The sequence below is a fragment of the Choloepus didactylus genome, chromosome 15, assembly GCF_015220235.1.
Source record: "Choloepus didactylus isolate mChoDid1 chromosome 15, mChoDid1.pri, whole genome shotgun sequence".
Taxonomy (NCBI): domain Eukaryota; kingdom Metazoa; phylum Chordata; class Mammalia; order Pilosa; family Megalonychidae; genus Choloepus; species Choloepus didactylus.
Genome location: NC_051321.1, coordinates 14,679,988 through 14,700,113, shown reverse-complemented (window position 1 = coordinate 14,700,113; position 20,126 = coordinate 14,679,988). Strand labels below are relative to the sequence as shown.

General features: G+C 36.7%; 1 protein-coding gene across 1 annotated transcript in view; it reads right to left on the bottom strand.

Moving 5' to 3' along the window:
• CACUL1 (CDK2 associated cullin domain 1) overlaps nt 1–20,126 on the bottom strand; it is a 119,927-nt gene that overhangs the window by 15,275 nt on the left and 84,526 nt on the right. Inside the window, exons 5-8 of the mRNA XM_037804337.1 lie at nt 17,944–18,046; nt 12,737–12,826; nt 9,188–9,326; nt 4,739–4,782 (exon numbers count right to left, since the gene is read on the bottom strand). Coding sequence (XP_037660265.1) covers nt 4,739–4,782; nt 9,188–9,326; nt 12,737–12,826; nt 17,944–18,046 — 376 coding nt within the window. The remainder of the gene's footprint in view (nt 1–4,738; nt 4,783–9,187; nt 9,327–12,736; nt 12,827–17,943; nt 18,047–20,126) is intronic.

The following is a 20,126-nucleotide window of genomic DNA, read 5'->3' as shown; positions in this document are numbered from 1 at the left end:
TATCGTGCCACTGCCTTCTCGCCTCCATGGTGCCTGCTGAGTAGTCACTACTTAGTCTTATGCTGTTTCCTTTGTATGTGGTGAATTGCTTTTCTCTTGCTGCTTTCAGAACTTGCTCCTTCTCTTCTGTGTTTGACAGTGTGATCAGTATATGTCTCGGAGTGGGTTTATTTGGATTTATTCTATTTGGAGTTCGCTGAGCATTTATGATTTGTGTATTTATGTTGTTTAGAAGATTTGGGAAGTTTTCCCCAACAATTTCTTTGAATAGTCTTCCTAGACCTTTACCCTTTTCTTCCCCTTCTGGGACACCAATGAGTCTTATATTCGGACGTTTCATATTATCTATCATATCCCTGAGGTCCATTTCGAGTTTTTCAATTTTTTCCCCATTCTTTCTTTTATGCTTTCATTTTCCATTCTGTCATCTTCCAGGTCACAGATTCGTTGTTCAACTTCCTCTAGTCTTGTACTATGAGTGTCCAGAATCTTTTTAATTTGGTCAACAGTTTCTTTAATTTCCATAAGATCATCCATTTTTTTATTTATTCTTGCAATGTCTTCTTTATGCTCTTCTAGGGTCTTCTTGATTTCCTTTGTATCCCGTACTATGGTCTCATTGTTCATCTTTAGTTCTTTGAGTAGCTGCTCTAGGTGCTGTGTCTCTTCTGATCTTTTGATTTGGGTGCTTGGGCTTGGGTTATCCATATCGTCTGTTTTTTTCATATGCTTTGTAATTTTCTGTTGTTTTTGGCCTCGTGGCATTTGCTGAACTTGATAGGGTTCTTTTAGGATTTGTAGACCAATTGAAGTCCTTATCTCTAATTTATCAGATCTACAGCTTCGTGGAGTACACTTTCTCTAACTAACCAGCAGGTGGCGTCTACGAGCCACCTGTTCTCCACAAGCCAGTTCTCCCCTGCTTAGCCTTTTTGGTGAGTGGGGGAGTGAGTCTTGTGGGGTCCAATTGGTGTACCAAGCTTGCGTGTGTAGTTGGTGTTGCCTGCCCTGTATATGGGGCGTGTTTCTGGGCAGTCAGGGAGGGGGGGTGGCTCTAACAATCAAATCTCCCTGGTGATCCTAGAGTTTTAAAGCTGCTGCAATAGTCTAATCCTTCAGTTCAGTCCTGCCACAGTTTGTCTCTGCCACTGACCCACAAGTCCTTGGTATTGGCGTACGGCTCCTGAGACTTGCAAGTGGGCCCCTCTTCCAGGCTGTGCACCCTGGGTCCTCTGTTGAGGGATGACTGTGCTATGTCACAGGTGTGCCGTCCCCCCAGGTCAGTTCTGGGCTGCTGGGCTGTGTAGGGAGGCTCCCAGTCTGCTGAAATGATGGCTGAATGGGGCTTTGTTAATTCACACTGCTCCACCTTCCCAACTCTGGGACAATCAGCTGAGGTTGCAGGGAAGGCTAATGTCCACACCCAGTTTTGTGGTATGTGCCTGTTATTTGAAGCACTTCCATCACACTGGGTTGTCTGGGGCAGCTCTGGGCTATGGGGCTGGCGATGGGCAGGAGTGTTTCCTGTCCACCAGGATGATGGCTGTGAGCGGACACCCCCCTTTTCTTGGGAAGTTGTGGTGTTTAGTGAATTTTCTCAGCCACTGGATTATTGCGTTTTCTCTCAGAGCCCTCTTAGTTCTGCTCTTGACTTGACCTGCCCAAATTGCAAGTCTTTGAAGCTTTTTATATTGGGCTTCTTAGAGTAATTGTTTTAGAAAAAGAAAAAAGGATTAAAAAAAAAAAAAAAAAAGGGCCCTCCTCAGAGATCTAATGGGTTATTGAAATGCTAATAGACAAAGCAACCAGGGCCATTAAGGAAAGGTCCACAGGGCAGAGAGATCAGCTTTTCTTCGGGATTTGCATATGCGCCTCAGGGCCTGAGCTCTGCCCTTCCCCTTTCTATGTTCACCAGAACTCCAAAAATCCTCCGCTTTTATTTTGGAGTTTTTCGTGTTGTTTTTTTTCTATGCCTGTCTCCTCTCTGCTGGGCTGGCTGCTCTCAGATTCTCTGGTGTCTGGTCTCAGTCTATCTATGGTTGGAGTTTGGATCAGTAGAATGAGTTTCCGATAAGGGCTGCCACTGCAGTTCTCCCTTCTCCTTCCCGGAGCTGACAGCCCCTCCTCCCACGGGACTGAGCCTGGCAGGGAGGGGCGCGGGTCCCCTGGCTGCAAAAACTTACAGATTTCGCTGATCTCAGCAGTTCCACGTTTTCATGAGTGTTGTATGAAGTATGCCCAAAGTCAGATTGCTCTGTGGTGTCCAGTCCACGCAGTTCCTGGCTTTCTACCTACTTTCCTGGAGGAGTAACTAAAACATACAGCTCACCAGTCCGCCATCTTGCCCCCAGCATCCCTTTTTGATAAAAACACTTGGAAAACTAGGAATTGAAGGAAGTTTCTTCAACTTGATAAAGGGCATATATGAAAAATCCACAGCAAACATCATATTGAATGGCGAAAGACTGACAGTTTTCCCTCTTACGTTCAGGAACAAGACAAGGAAGCCCACTGTCACCACTGTTATTCAGCATTGTACTGGAAGTTCTAGTTAGAGAAATTAGACAAGACAAAGAAATAACAGGCATCCAGATTGGAAAGGAAGAAGTAAAATTTTCCCTATTTGCAGAAAACATGATCTTATATACAGAAAATCCTGAAAAATCCATAACAAAGCTACTGGAATTAATAAACGAATTCACAAAGTGGTGGGGTACATGATTCAACATCCCAAAATCAGTAGTGCTGCTATATACTAGTAATGAACAATCTGAAGATGAAATCAAGGAAAAACTTCCATTTACAATAGCAACTAAAAGAATCAAATATCTAGGAATAAATTTAACGAAGGACGTAAAGGAATTGTACACAGAAAACTACGAGACGTTGCTAAAAGAAATCAATAAGACGTAAATAAATGGAAAGACATTCCGTGCTGATGGACTCAAAGACTAAATACTGTTAAGACGTCAATTCTACCAAAGCAATTCACAGATTAAATTCAATCCCAATCAAAATTCCATCCGCCTCCTTTGCAGAAATGGTAAAACCAACCATCAAAGTTATATGGAAGGGCAAATTGCCTGAATAGCCAAAGTCATCTTGAAAAAGAAGAATGAAGTTGGGAGGACTCACCTCCCATCTTAAAACTTATTACAAATTCATAGAAGTCAAGATGGAATGGTACTGTCACAGAACAGATATATAGAACAATGGAATCAAATTGGGAGTTCAGGAATCAACCCCCACACATTTGTGACCAACAGATTTTTGACAAGGGTGCCAAGTCCACTCAATGGGGAAAGAATAGTTTCTTGAACAAATGGTGCTGGGAAAACTGGATATCCATGTGCAAAAGAAAGAAGGTGGACCCCCTACCTCATACCATATATAAAAATCAACTCAAAATGAATCACAGACCTAAACATAACTATAAAAATCTTAGAAGAAAACATGGGGAAGCATCTTCAGGACCTTGTGTTAGGCAATGGTTTCCTAAAGACTTCTCATCCAAAGCACAAGCAACGAAAGGAAAAACAAAACAAAACAAAACAAAAAAAAAAATAAGGGCAGATAAATGGGACCTCATCAAAATTTAAAACTTTTGTGACTCAAAGGACTTTATCATGAAAGTAGAAATACAACCTTCTCAGAGGCAGAAAAACTTGGAAACTACATAAATAATAAAGCTGTAATAGCCAGAATATATAAAGAAATCCTACAAACAATAAAAAGACAACCCATTTTAAAAGTGGGCAACAGATATGATAGCTATTTCTCCAAAGAAGATATACAAATGGCCAAAAAGCATATGAAGAGATGCTTAACATCACTAGCTATTACAGAAATGGACGTCATACTCAACGACAATCGTTACTATTTGAAAAAATGGAAAATAACAAGCATTGGGGAGGATGTGGAGAAACAGGAACACTCATTTCTTGCTGGTGGCAATGTAAAACAGGGCACACCCATGGAAGACAGTTTGGTGATTCCTCAGAAAGTGAAGTATAGAATTCCTACATGACCCAGCAAACCCCACTTCGAGGTACATACCCAAAAGATTTGAAAGCAGGGACTTGAACAGATATTTGCCCACTAATGTTCATAGTGGCATTACTCACAATTGCCAAAAGACAGAAGCAACCCAAATGTCCATCAACAGATGAATGGATAAATAAAACTGGCATATACTTACAATGGAATATCATTCAGCCATAAAAAAGAATGGATTTCTGATATACGCGACAACATGGACGAATCCTGAAGATATCAGGAATAAATTTAACGAAGGATGTAAAGGAATTGTACACAGAAAACTATAAGACATTGCTAAAAGAAATCAATAAGACCTAAATAAATGGAAAGATATTCCATGTTGATGGACTGGAAGACTAAATATTGTTAAGATGTCAATTCTACTAAAGTGAACTAAACCAGACACAAACAAACAAACAAAAACCAAACTTCAAAACCATGCAGAATCAAAGGGGGCGCAACCATCAGGAACTAGGCTACTATCCTATTCTAGTAAAGACTAAGAGTCTGAGATATGGTGGCTTCTTCAACTGCCTGAGAACCACCACCAACTGAACTGGGTTTCAGAGCTGCCACCAGAGCTTGCAGAACCATCAGTGTGATCTTGATCACACATAGTATCTTATGAGAACAACATCATGGACAGAGGCTTCTTTACATGACAAAACCATCAAAAATAGGAAGGAATATCATTACTTACTATAAGCCAACTCATCCCCAGCTCTCTTCCGGGACTGGTCACCTCTGGGAATAAGAAAAAAAAGAGGGAGTCAACAGAACTGACTGACTTCTTCACACACCAAAACGGGAGAAATGAATTGACATAATTGATAATGGAAGTTTAACAGGTATTTCAACTCTAACCCAACAATCTATTTGAAAAGACACTAAAGTTAAACAAAAGCTAAGCCATTTATAAACTGAATATTTTTAAAGGGCCCTAACTTTTAAATCTAGAAAGCTATTAAATGAAGGAAAGATCATCTATAAAGATAGTTTACACTGGATTCTAGAAATAGATTCAGACTAAAATACATCTTTGAAGATAAATCTGGGTTCTGCTATCAACATCTCCAGTGACCTAGGTATACAGGGCAAATTTCAAATATGAAATAGAGCATAATTCGAAATCTCCCCCTACAAGTTCTACCATGAGACCAAAAGCTGCTCAAAGCCTCTGAAAAATCTCAGAATGTACCTTAATAACCTTCTTGCAGGTGGACCTTCATGGATATTAACCAGTTCTTCAAACTTAAAGCGGTAAACCTAGATAGTCTAGTTCTACTTTAGACATAAACAAATAGAGATTCTGATTAGGCCCTATGCTATTTTCTTTAAACACTTTTTATTTGCCCTGGAGAAGCTAAGTGAGAACCCACAGATGCAAAGAGAAAGCCACTGGAATCAGAAGCAGAAAGCAATGCAACCCGGGAGCAAAGGACCAGCAGACGCCAGCCACATGCCTTCCCAGTTAACAGAGGTGTTCTGGGCACCACCAGCCTTTCTTCAATAAAGGTATCCTCTTCTTGATGCCTTAGTTTGGACACGTTTATGGCCTTAGAACTGTAAATTTGTAACCTAATGAACCTCCATTGTTAAAGCCAATCCACTTCTGGTATTTTGCATTCCGGCAGTTTTAGCAAACCAAAATACCCCCTCAAGTAAAAAACCAGCAATACTCCTAAAAAGTTCTATTTTGGTCCAGAGATCTAAGTAACCATTACTCAACAAGAACATTTTATTTGCCTTTACAAGCTATTTGGCACACCCTTTGAAGGGTACCAGAAGCTGGTATGATTGAATTCATGCTCCAGCTGAGAGCCTCTATTTATAAAGTTCTGAAATGAGCTTATCTTCCATAATGTCATCTTTGACAACAACAGACACCCTCCCCCCCAAATCAATTTAATTATGCAGGTAACAGACGAAAAAAAAAATGTTGCTTCTAGTTTATATTTTAATTCCAGCTTTAAAATAAGTCCACTGTATATTTCCACACATTTAAAAATCATATTTCACATAACTCCAGTTCAAATGACAGTCTATCCACTAGCTGCAAAATAGGATATATTTGACAACATTCACATATTTCATTTTGAAACATTTCAAAGACTCATTCTGTGCCATCCACATTAAAGCTGTGGGCTGCCTATTCGGAGCTCCTACATCATATAAGTGAAACATAATCTTAAATTTAAAAGCAGTTTGCAAAGTTAAGCAGGAATCATGTGATTGGTGAGGCACCAATGATAAAATGATTGCACTTATCAAAATAGCCAGTAACAAAATTCTTGTTAGAGGGTGTACAATATATTCTCTGTGAATCAGTGACACCATTTCTTCTAAAACTATCCCAGACAAATAATGATCAGAGAAGGCATCAAATTTGACCTGGCAGAGTGTGGAAGCCCTATCCACAAGAGCTGAAAGCACAAGCAGACTTCCCACAAGCTGCTAAATGTGGTTTGTGCAAATGCTTTCTGATGGGTCTGGGTGAGGTCAGAAGTGGGTTGGCGTGGACACAAGAATGTCAGCTTGGGCAGGTCCTATTTCCATGCAAGGCATCATCAGAGTAGTTTACAAAGCAGAGTTTAATCCTCATAGTAAATGTTTAATAAATCATTAATTATAAAAATGGCCCAATTAAGTTTGTCAAAATAAAACATTTTAATTTTATCACCTCTTGGGTAATGTTTAAACCTCAGCATATGAAGAGTTCCACTGAGAGAAACAAAAATTCCAATTTACATCAACAATCCCAGGCATTTCCCTGAATATGACTCAATTTTGCCTTGGCTGAACAGTGACATGTTTAGTCTCTCATGTGCAAAGACAACAATACCAGAGAGGCCATTTATGGAGTCAGTACTCATCTCATCCCAAGAAAGTTTTACATACGAGCACTATACCAAGGGGCCCTTATAAGGGAAATGTCTTTTGATGTGTTTAAACAGTTCTACACACCGTTGTGGAAGATGAACTGAAGCTGCTCTGAGAAATCCACAAGAGCTACACTGCTGCACTGCTTCATAGTAATAAAAGCTTTCACACGGCATTCAAATAAACATGAATAAAAGCACAGAACATTAAACATGAACAAAAGCATAGAAGACTTAAAAAGACTAACAGAAAAATGAGCAAAGAACATAAAGAAGAAATACAAATGGTCCTTTGTATTTTGAAATGAAAACATATGAAAATATGCCCACCTCACTCATAATAAGAGAAATGAAAATTAAATCAACCCCCAGTAATTATTTTTCACCTGTCAGACTGGCAAAAATCCAAAAGTATAACAACATACTGTATGGGCAAGGCCATGAAGAACAGGCACTTTCAAACTTTGCTGATAGATATGCAAAATGGCACAATCCCCTCTGGAGATTGCCCTGAAGGACAACCAGCAGAATTACAAAATTACAATGAGTTTACCATTAATCCAGCAACTGGGAATTTAAATTCCCACTTCTGGGAATTTACCCTCCATAAATACATGCAATAGGTACAAAATTGTGTGTATATAAGGTTATTCATTGCAGCATTATTTGTAGTAACAAAAGACTGGAAATAATTCAAGTGGACATATAGAGAGGATTTGTAAAATAAGTTACAGTATATCCACACAATAGAATGTGTAAGAAAGGAATAAAAAGAAATACACAATGTTTGCTTGTATTTGCATATTTAAAAAACACTGAAAGTAATCACAAGAAACAAAAATGGTTACTTAATGAAATGCAGAAGATGGGGAGGGGTGGGAGTCAAACTTCTCAATGCATACTTTTTATAACACTTTGAATTTTGAACCATATAAATGTATTAGCTTTACAAAAAAAAAAAGTTAAATAAAATCAACATGGCATTAAGTAGTCCCATTCTGTGTATGGAAATAATACTGCTCTCCTAGAAATATTACAATTAATGGCAGGAAACACCTGACCACTGGACATGAGGGAAGAAAACTAGCTCCTATTTATATTCCAGCAATTCCCATTGGCCCTTCCTTCCTCTGACTTGCCACAAGAAAGTCAGGTTTGTCTACCTACACGGCTTCACTTGAGCCTCCCTAGTGTGAGCAGTCAGGAGATATTTAGCCAGCAGACTCCCTCAGCATCCCCATTACCACATGTACATAGGTGCTGCCAGGACAAAAAGGGAATAAATGCCAACTCATGGACTAAAAAAGAGAAAATCACCAGCTTTCTTTCCTATCCTGTGCCAGGACTAGATTTAGTAACTGTGAGCTTGGTCAAGACTGGTTTTTCTGAGATCGAATTTGGCCTCAGGACTTCTGAGAGAATGCCTGTGCATCCTGGCCCTGGCCAGCTAAGTGAGTCAAAGCTCAACCTGATATTTATGGTCACAACTACGCCTAAGTGAAGATCCCAAGTGCTTTCTCTCATCAACATTCTTCCTTTAATGCCAGGGAGTCAAAAAAGAGAAGATATGTAAAAGAGCTAAACAAACAGGAAGGATTATGGTCTTATACAGTATTAATGGTCCCTTTAATGACCTGGTGACAGAGTGTTTTCCCATAGGGATCACAAACTTTTTATTTAAATGCACTTTAGTTGAAAATATGCATTTTGCAGGATTTTCTGAGATATGGGCATGATATTACAAATTTTAGGAGAATTAACAAAGCATATACATATCTATTAAAACAAAGGGAAGCAAAATTTCTGGACATATACAAAGAGATACCATACCTTTTAAGAAGAAACAACTAAAATTTAGGGCAAAAGTGAAAGTATAAAATATAGACTCTAAAATCTCTTTGCTAGTCATAAGAATACATTATAACTGACCATAAGTTTCTACAATGCTCTTCCAAATGTTTAGAACCAACATGAGAGTATCCCGAGTTGGGAGAGCTCCTCGAGATTACCCAGCCTAACTGCTCAACCGGTAAGAAACCCCTTCTTCAAAATCCATTTATCCAAGAGCTCCTTCCATAAAATCAAATCCCAGCTTTAACATTTCCTGGGATGGGGCACTACCTACCTCTCTCTGCAGCAGAACCTTGGACTGACTCCAGGGCAATTACTTCCTGTTCTAAGGCCTTGGCTGTCAAGCCAAAGTGGCCTCCTAAGGTAATGGAGATATTTTGTCTCTAAAGAAATAAAAAAACAAAAAACAAAAAACTTGCCTTGTAAAACCATTCTGTATAAGTTCTCTTTGAAGTTTCTGATCTTGAGCAGCATATTCAGAAAGTTCAGATTCTACCGCCGGAGGGAGAATGTTTGGAATAAATTTAGAGAACAGAGTTGGAGCCATCTGAACCCACTCTGTGAGGGAAGGAAAAGATTCATTAGGGATATCACAGAGACAAATTAAATCAAATGGAAAAGAGAAAATTTTTCTTTTGCTCAAAAAACAAAAAATGTAAATTAAACCAAACTTAAAATGGGGAAAAATAAATGCAATCCCATTCTGGTAAATAACATACAGAGAAGTTTAATTTCCTTTCTAAAAAGAATTTATAGTTTAAGGAAAGCAAACATTAATACATTTTACTTTTTAACAGAATTTAATAAAAATCCTTAGAAAAATTTTAGTGGATCCTGTCAAAAATTCTAAATATGGAGAAAAAGATGAATGAGATTATCAAAGAATTCCGAGCGGAAGGAAATTGGGAGGGAAGGGGCTTGGTGGAAATACCAGCCCTATCAGGCATTAATTAAAACAATACACAGGCCCAAGAATTGAATAGTACAAGTATTAATAAAAAGACATAAAAGAAGGCGGTACTACATAAACAGGGGAGGAAAACTGAGTATTTAAGTGGACTGGAGATAACTGGTTAGTACTTTGGAAATAAAAAAATCTATTTTGATCTGTGCTAAACTTCAGCAAATTAAATGTATGTAACAGTAAAAGAAAAGAGAATGGGTATCAAATTACTAAGAAAAAGGTCAAGAGAACAATCTACAGAAAAATAAACTCTCATTTACCAAAACCAAAGATAAACAGGTCTGAAGAAAGTATCGACATCAGATATGATAAAGATGGATTAGTATCTTTATTATAAAGCATTTGTACAAATCAATAAAACCAAATAAATGAATGAAAGACAGGAGATGATAAATCACAAGAAAATAGAAACAGTAATAAGTAGCCTTGTTAATATTCAAAAAAATTCAAGCTAAAATATGCTCTCTCCTCCCTACTTAATGAGTATTAAAATTAAATGATGTCTGTCTGTAGCGAGGACATGATGAAACCAGTACTCTCCTTCTTTGCTGGTGGCCCTAAAATTGCATTATCACTTTTAAGCTCACTCTTGAATTTTCCCTTTTGGTAAACATTTTGACCATATATATTAAAAACCATAAAAACGTCAATGCTTTTTAATCCAGTAAACCCACTTTAAAAATTGTAATCTGAGTAATTCTAAATATTGAAAACAAACAAACAAACAAACCAACAAACCCAAACCTGATGCTATTCAATGCGGGCCATTTGCACTTAAAAAAGTGAAAGCAATCTAAATGCCCAATAGGATAACAGCTACATCAGAGACGGCAAATGAACAAGTTCCTCAAATGGCTCAGAGCCAATCCATTCCCCCTATACACACTTAGGGCAGCAGTGTCTTAACAGTGTCGCTCCTTCCAACTCAGTCCAACATGCCTTTGGAAAGACTCTCCATACAGTGCTCTGGAGAACTACCAACCAGTCAGCCAGAGCCAGGAGTTAAACCCATCTGACACTCAGTGGAACTCCAGGCAGTCATTAAAACAAAGATGAAGAAACAAAATCAATGTGTATGGTAAAGGAAGAAAGGCGAGATGGGGTAGCTGGAACTATTTCTAAACTAAGCTTCTGGAGACTGGATGGAAACACATCAAAAACAATAAGTCATCAGAATCGCCAAAGACTGGAGTCCAGGAAACTAGAGGTTTGAAAACTTTTGTTGGTGATTCAGGCGAGTCATTACACATTGATCAGCACTGGAGAACCGCTGTAATGGAAGATACATTTACATTTAAAATTCTACTTTCAAAATATTCCAACCCCAATCTGTCAGATGAATAAAAGTGTTTTAATAAACCAGGAATAGAACGGGTACTGGCAAAGCATGTAAATGTCAAAATATGTTGTGAAGTATCTCAGAAAAATACCTAGGGCAGCAAAAGGTTAGTCGTGATAAAATTCACCTTTTCAAAAGGACAATCCTCAAATACAGAATTCTCCTCACAAATTTTATCAGTCCTACTACAAGAGCTCAAATCTGGATAAAAAAGCTTTCAGATAAACATGTTTCTACAATTTTATCTACTCTTAGTGATTAACTTTATCCTGAGATTTTGTTACTTAAAACAAAAGCCAGAGCTGATAAAGCTACCTAACTTGAGAGACAGAATTTAGAAATGTCATACTGCACTTGGATGCCTTCCAATATTTAAGAAAAAAAAAATCATTCTTAACCTAGCACTAAAAAATAAAATTCATGAGCCATTTTCATTACACTATAGTAAAATGAAATTTAAAATTCTGAGAAACTAGAAGAAAAACATCAACTTACTGGACACAGGGAATTAAATATTTTTCTTATTTTATACAAGAAATTTCTGTTAAAAGTTATAAGGAATAGAGCTCAAGACCTGATCCAAAGTTAGGTAACATTAAATCTGAAATCTAGAAATCACTAACGGTTTGAAGTAACCTGAAAGAGAAGGTATTTTGGATATCCCAGTCTAGCCTGGGTATCTCAGTCTTCACTTGGTTTCCATTTTAGCAAGCTAAATTCTGACATGTCTTTTAAATGAATCAATTGACCAATTAAGCAACCAGTTAATTAAAATAATCATTAAACCCAACTGGATAGTACTAACGACAGCTAATGTCTGCATGCTTATTATGTTATCAGGTACTGTGTTAAGCTCTTTACAGCACATTTTATTTCATTTAATTCTCAAATGACAAAGGAATCTCACAAAAAGAAAATATTTTACAGCTAGTACAATTGCTGTCAAAGAAGCATCCCTTGCGTTTACCAACTTTAGAACAATATTCTACCCTGAGAATTTTTGCAATCTCTCTCCCATTAACATTTTAAAATTGGCTAGACAATTGTATGGCAAGTTTCAGGTTCTGGCTTACAAATAGGCAGAAGGATATATCAGAAAGCATCTTGGGACTCCTTTAAACCTATAGCATTTTCTCTGAAGACAGACACTATGAGATAATTTATAAACCATGTGGTTGATTATAACAATCTTTGATTTTTGCTTCCACTATTCTGATTATATCTTTCCACAAAATATTCTCATGAAATGCTGTAACTCTGCCAACATTTCTAGACTCCTTGCATCTTACATAATATGCTTAAGCAGATGGAGTTGTGAATGTGAATGCCTGTGCACATTTGCAGTGTGAGGTAGGAAGTCAAAGAGAAACTCCATAAAACAAAGAAATTAAGACCACTTTTATCGAAAATGTCTCCTATAAATTATTTCTTGTATTTCCCTCGCAGGTGCTGGCAAAAGCCAAACTAGTTCTTTTCAGTAGTAGAAAAAAACATTCCAAGGGAGTTCACAACAATGAATGTCAATTCAATTTTTTTTTCTATAGCAAATCCAAACACCATTAGACCTAACAATGGTAAACATATAGACACACTGTCCTCTTGTATAAGGCTGGAATTCCCATAAACAAACAAGTCCAACTCCAAAAGAAAATTATAAATGTTTACCTGGTCTGAGAGTATACAGGCCTTTCACAATATTTGCCATAGTCGAAGGTGTGACCTGAAATGGTGTTGACTGGGCTTCTAAAAGTAAAGCTGAAATAAGAAAAGAAAATGATTATAAAAAGGGCCTAACACTTACTGATTGTCAAGGTTTCTCTTTATATTATTTCTCCCAAAGACTGAAGGGTAAACAAGTGAAAGAAAAGCCTAAGTGATCAAATCAAGAGTTTATTAAAGATTAAAAAAAAAAATCCAATGCAGTATCTCAATCTAACAAGTAAATATGTGCAGGTCTGTGGAACACTAATAGAAATTATTCAATTAACAGATTTTCTGAAAATGAGTAGAGCTTTTTAAAGGCAATAGTATTCATACTTATATTAACTTAGCGAGTGAGCTGAAAATGCTTCCCTTTCATTAAGTCCTTCATGATTCAAAAGATGTATATTTGGGATACAAAGTGTTTTCTAGATTTTAATATACAATATACTTCCGCAATCAGTTCTTCTTCCCCTAACTCATCATATTTGAGACTCTGGGCACTTTTCTGAAAGATAAGTATTAGTAATTTTAGCAACTCTGCTCAGGGTCAGAAACTTACTTTCCCAAATGCTAGAGCTGCCTGCCGTTTTGTCTTACTAAGGCTCATCCTTCTCACTTTCACATCTCTGGTAAACCACGTGACCCTGTCTCTGAACATACAAGAGGGTCAGTTTTCTTTTAGCTTCTCTACTGCCTCACAAACATTCTGTTAATTTTTTTTTAAAGTGAGTAGGATAATTCCTGTAGATAATATCAATGACAGATGCACATTAATTCCATTGTTTAGCTGACACAACAGATAATACTGACTCAGAACAGTTCATTTTTATCTCTCAAATATCCACGATTTACTGATCCAAAAATAATCTGACATAATTTTACTCTAAGCCAGGCTTGTAAAGTTGTATAAATTGATTTTCCTCTATCCATGCTTTTTCAAAAATAGAAATGCCACCTTATTTGGCCAAACTATGACTTTATAGATTGAAACATACAAAGTTTGAGTTACATTTGAATTTATTTAAAAGCCACAGCAGTGTACTGTTCAAATTTATCCTTCTGAATATATCATTTAGAGATATAATTTTGAATGGCATAATAAATGTTAAGGATGACAAATGTTAAGCATCATGTTACTTTACAATGCAATGTTTTAAAATGTTTAAAAATTGAAATTTTAGATTCTGAGAGTTTCTATTCATGGTTCTAATTTCATCATGTACCCCAAAATCAAAGCTTTACCTCTTTACTAATACATCTTCCTACTTCCTGATTGATCATTTTGGCCTTTAATAGGCCTTGTTCCCACCAATTCTTCCTGTTCAACCACAAACTCATTATGCTATAAAGTATATACATTTGCAAATAATACTTATATAACTATAATCAACTATGCCAAATTTGACAGCTATGAAAGATAAATTTATTAAATTTAAACCTGTGTATTACACAGATTAAATTATCCCTAAAATATGTATAAAATTAATTTAGGATAAATTAATTAGAAATAATTACATCAATAACAAAAAATTGAGTTCAGACGGCATCATAACGTTTTACTAAAACTTTCTCCACCTAAACTTGTTTCAGGAAAACAGTGTTTAAAAGATTTTCTAGATAATCCCTTCTTTCAAGGAAAAAAGAAAATCAGGATGTAGGGGAGGGACAGTCAGGAAGAGGAAAGAAAATATTGAGTATTTAACAAGTGCTAAGTACATTACAAATGTTACTGGACTTAATTCTCACAAGTTATTATTATTACTTATTTACATTTTTAAATAGATAAGGAAACTGAGGCTAAAAAACAAAACAAAACAAAAAAACAAAATGAAACAAACAAAAAAACCAAACCAAAGTCATAGAACTAGCCATGGCAGATGAGGTCCAAGAATTTGGGTTTCACTCTAAATTTTGTACTCTTTCTTACTTCACCATACCACCCCTGAAATGCTGATCTTATATGTGAAATGGGTTGCCTTTAGTAACAGTTTTCTTCTAAAAATCACATAACTTAAAAGAAACAAGTATCCTTCAACAGTCCCAGGATTGTCAACTGGCAAAAAATCATATAAATTATAAAATTTGAATAGAGCCTTAGAGAATTTCTAGCCCTAATCTCTTTCTTTACAGATTATGACATTAAAGTCTACGGAAAGGCCCTGTGGAAAGTCACGCAACTTTTCATTAGCTAAATTGGGACAAGACCCAAGTTCCTTTGCTCTTTCAATTAATCCTCAGTGCTTGCTAAGGGGCTTCTCTCCTTTATTAATTTGAGAAGTAATCCTCAAAACCAAAACTAAAAATACTCATGACTTCAAAAAATTTCAAACTATAAGGGTTTGAACTAAAAGGCAAAAGGTAACTCCTGAAGAGAATAACTAAATGTAATTATCTGAAACTCCCTGGGCAAACAGAATGAATCTTCTAATGCAACTCAACACATTTCTTTTCCTCAAGAAATTCCCACAGTTAACTAATCCTATTGCTACATATTTATTTTGTCACGTGCTCAGAACCATCAACACAACAATAATACATTGGTTAATGCAGACTCCAGTACTTCTGCTATGTCCAGAGTTTAATTCTAAGTAAACACTCACTTCAAAGGAAAACAATTTTAACACCAGCCAAAAGTAGAAGCCATTTTATCTTATAAGCATGTATAAAATGAACATAACATGGTTAGATGACAGAAAACTAGCTTATCTGAAATGAGAAGCCAGTGTCCTCTTTATGAAATGCTTGTGAATATGGAGCATTTGGGTACCAATTATTTATTAGCCAAAAAGGTGTTCATTTTGCCCAGGTGTAGTGGTTTTATTCTTTTGGCATGCCTCTCACTGAGAGGTGGGGTCCAGGTCCCTGCCCCTTTAATCTGGGCTCTGTGACTGCCTACCCAACAGAAAACCCAAAAGTGACACTGTGCCAGTTTCTAGGTCCAGGCCTACAAGAAACTGGCATTTATATTTCCACTACTCTTGGAGGAAACGCCAGAGCCAGCATCAACTTGCCACCCGTGTGATGAGCCATCTTGAAAGCCCTCGATGGAGCCACACGAGCCAGTGCTGAGTATAGCAGAGACAAGCCTTCTGAGCAAGATCTGCCCAAACTGCAGATTTGTGAGCAAAATAAAAGATTATTATTGTTTTAAGCCACTGTGTTTCTGGGTGATTTGTTACACAGCAAAAGTAAATGGTATACCAGCATTTCCAAATGTATGAAAGCCACCGCAAGGAAATTACTGACAGATTTTAGAAAATTACAGAAATGTAGGTGTAGTTATTAGTTTTGTTAGAGTATGGGGATGAGTGATAGGAGAACATATAACTATAGAGAAGACATCAATCCTTAATTTTTGGGTTATTCCAGTTTAAATTTACTTTAACCTCTCTATGCTTCAGTTTCTCCATCTGTAAAAGGGAGGCAATGATTGCATTTACTTTATACGGTTATGAGAATTAAATTTTAAGTTGATATCTGCAAAGCATCTAGAAGTTCCTGCCACACAGTAAACAGAGCATGTGTGTATATGTGTTTAAAAAGTTTTTTGATGACCATCCACATAGCATTGTTTAAGCATTTATAAGAGTCCCTTGTTCTTCTGGAGCCTAAACCAATAAGTCCAGTGGTCACTTTTATATCCCTATTCTAAGCACAACGTTGGGTAATTGCTTAATAAATATCTAATAAACTCATTTTTATCCAACTTACAAAAGGCTTAGAGATTGTTAGCTTACTTGAAAAAGAAAAGGTGTATTCCCCGTTTACTGTAATTATTACTAAAAACCATACTATATAATAAATAAAAGGAAGAAGTTATATGTTTTCTTTCACCTGATCTGGACTACTGAATTCTCTTTTGAATAGTCTCTTTGCATATGCCAATAAAGTTATTTCCAAATTAATGACAAACATAAAAACATTTAAAAGTAAATAAGCTTTTTACCAAATAATAGCATTTCTTTATAGAATTTTAACAGGAAGACTTCAAAATGATATGTTCTATTTACAATGAAAGCAAAATGACAATGTCGACATCAGAGGAAATACTTGAATGGTTATAATTAATAGATGGAACATCTCATGAGATGTTTAAAGATGTTTGTAAACATCTGTCCAGCCATTAAAAAGCAGTTCATACTTCCAAGATTCTGGGCCTCAATTCTGATCCTGGATCTCTTGGGAACATAGTAATGAAACATATACTATCCTCATCTATAATACTATTTGAAAACCCTACCTTTCTAAAATAAACTGGTCCAAAGTTCAAAAATCTCTTCTCTTAAACTCAAAAATGACAAAGTTTGTGGTTGAGTTTAGAACAATGCTTCTGCAAATTCTGGTAAAAGTTCATTATGATAGAAACAGATTATGACTAATAAGAAAGCAAAAAATGCATACTACCAATCCAAATATTAGGTGGAAAATTCTAAAAAATAATTTCATAATTTTTATACTGCATAAAATATGAGCTTTTAAAGGACACGGAGCTATCAGGTTTTAGAGGGACTTCCTATACTCCACTTGGAGAGGTATATTCTTGTGGGAAAGGTAAGATGAGAATCTACCCGCTGTGGGAGGGCAAAGAGCACAGAAATAGGTAGAAAGAAACTAACTGGGCTTGACACTTTGTTCTTCTTAGCTGATAATCTACATAGCCATATGAAACATTTTCCGTATTCCAATTTTACAGAAGAGAAAATGCAGGACCCCCAAGGGGTTAAGAAGTTCGCTTAAGGATCATAGTTCGTAAATGACAGAAACAGACAAGTGAAAGATTGTTGCACTAAAGAGGAAAAGTTAGAGAGGATTCTGTATTACCATTTCAAAGATAAAATATTACACTCCTTCTAGAGTTACTGGTAACAAAGTTAGAGGTGAACCACCTAATATTTCCCCATTGTCAAGAAAACAACAACAAAGGAAACGGATCAGGCCAGATATAAAGACATCGTCAAATGACCTGGCTAAGTTGCTGCCTGCTTACCAGGTGACCTTTGAGTCACATTCTCAACTCCTCATTCTCCCTCTCTATAAACATTCAATACTTCTTGCTACCTGGTTAAGAAGATGTCAACATTGGGGTTTCTATGATAATACTCTCAGATAAAAAAAAAAAAAAAAAAGATCATTGTTAGTGTCATCTTATAATAAGTTGAATTACTTACGCATTAGGTTGTAAATGTGCTTTTCTGCAACATGTTCCGTAAACAGCTTTATAAGGTCATCTTTTAAGTCTCTGTTAAGCTTGGTTTCAATGTAAAATTTATTCTGCAAAGGAAAATAAACTTGTTTTCAGTGCATTAATTAGGTAAAAATGATTAGCTATCCTAATGAACTAAAGTACTAAATAACATTTACTTCAGAAAACAACACATCAAGATGGTCCTACCCATTACTTAAACCACAAAAACCCAAGATCAAACAACAAAAACCCTGCCACTATCAGTTTAGTGTTTTTCTGGCATGGGGGTTAAAAGCACACAAAGATAAAATGCTATGAACCATACACCTCCAAAAGAACACTGGAAGATGCCCCAACATTAACTAGACAGGGATGTACATATATTATGAATATAATACTATACTATCATCTAAAGGCAACACTAGGAAACACTAATGAAAGGTACTCCATCAATGATCATCAGACATACACTAGTTGACTCCCAAAAATACATTCTATCCCAATGATTAGTCTAGGTCATTCAGCTTATGGCATTCCCAAGAGACTGCAGCCCAATCAGATTTAGAGCAACCTGGGCTTATGGAAGAAGGTTCTTAAAGTCATCTTACAACCATGAAAAGAACAAGATGAAGCCAACACTGTGATAACAAAGAGACAAAAGAACCCAAGCTATAAGTCAACATTGTTGAACCACAGATTCAACCAAACTTGGAGACTATCTTATTTTTGGAGTTTTATTACTTAATTCACTTTGAGTCAAGTTTTCCATTTCTTGCGGCTAAAAGCATCTTGATTAGAATTGACAAGAAAAAAAGGTAGAATTTGTTCATGCTTACATGTTAATTCATTACATAAGAGTGGAAAACATAAAGAGGAATGTTAACAATTTGCTCACTGATTATCTCAATTCTTAACAGGATCTTTTTGAAAAATTATAAAAATAAGAAGCACATGCTTAAAAAATAAAACTATGCAAAAGGGTATGCAATAAAAAGAAGTCTCTACTGCAGACCCTCTCTCACATTCCCAATGGTCCCATTCTACCAATGGGAAGATCTCTTTCTAAGATGTTCTTTGCATATGTGTGAATATACTTTATTTTTCCTTAAAAAAAAAAAAAAAAGTAGTAGGACCTTGTGGTATCCTGGCTGGCCCCACCCCCATCCCTCACCAGCTGAGCAGGGAAATTAGCCCGTGCTCCCCATATGGAGCCCTAGTACCAGTTCTGGAGAGAGCAGAGTAGCCCTCATGCACATACTGTGATCAGGCATGTCTGGTCCAATCTATCTGCTGGTGGCCTGAGGGGCTTGCCATCCCAGAATCTGCCCTGCTTGTTGAAAGCGGTTCACAGATTGCTCTTACAGAATGCTGTGGGAGAGCACTCAAGTGACTGCCTGGGGCAAGGGATTGCTGGCTGTAGGACATACAGTACAGACCTGGGACTGTGAGGGAACTATTTCTCGGAAACAGGAGACATCAGTATCTGTGTAAACAGGAAAATTCCTAGAGCCACACATACATGTCCGAGACAAGATGAATGCACAGAAAGGTTCAGGGAAGCCCCTCCACTTTGGCCTGAAACTATTCTCTAACCTCACTGTATCGATAAACTCTGCAAAGACTGAGAGTTTCTCTTTTTTTAACTACAACTACTTTTTTTTTTTTGGTTGGCTCCTGGCATTCAAGGAAAGCTCTGTTACAACACTTACGGGATACAAGCTTAAGGAACAGACATCTCACAATCTAAATTCCAGTGACAATACATTAAAATATCAAAATGTCCAGGTTTCAACAAAAGGTCACAACATACAAAGAAAAAGGAAGCACTGAGCCCAGGCAAGGAGGAAAAAGCAGTAGAAACTATCAACAAGAAGGAACAGCCCTGAGACACACACCAGACAAAGACTTCAGAAAAAAAAAAATGGTTCTAAATATGCTCAAAGAGCTAGAGAAAAACATGGACAAAGAACTAAAGGAAATCATGAAAACAACAGATGAACACAAAGAGAATATACACAGAGATAGAAATTATGAAAAGGAACCAAATAGAACTGAAGACCATAGCAACATAAGTTAAAAATTCCCTTAAGGATTTCAACAGCAGATCAGAGCTGACAAGAGAAAGAATCAACAATATCAACTAGTCTGAGGAGCAGAAAGAAGAGC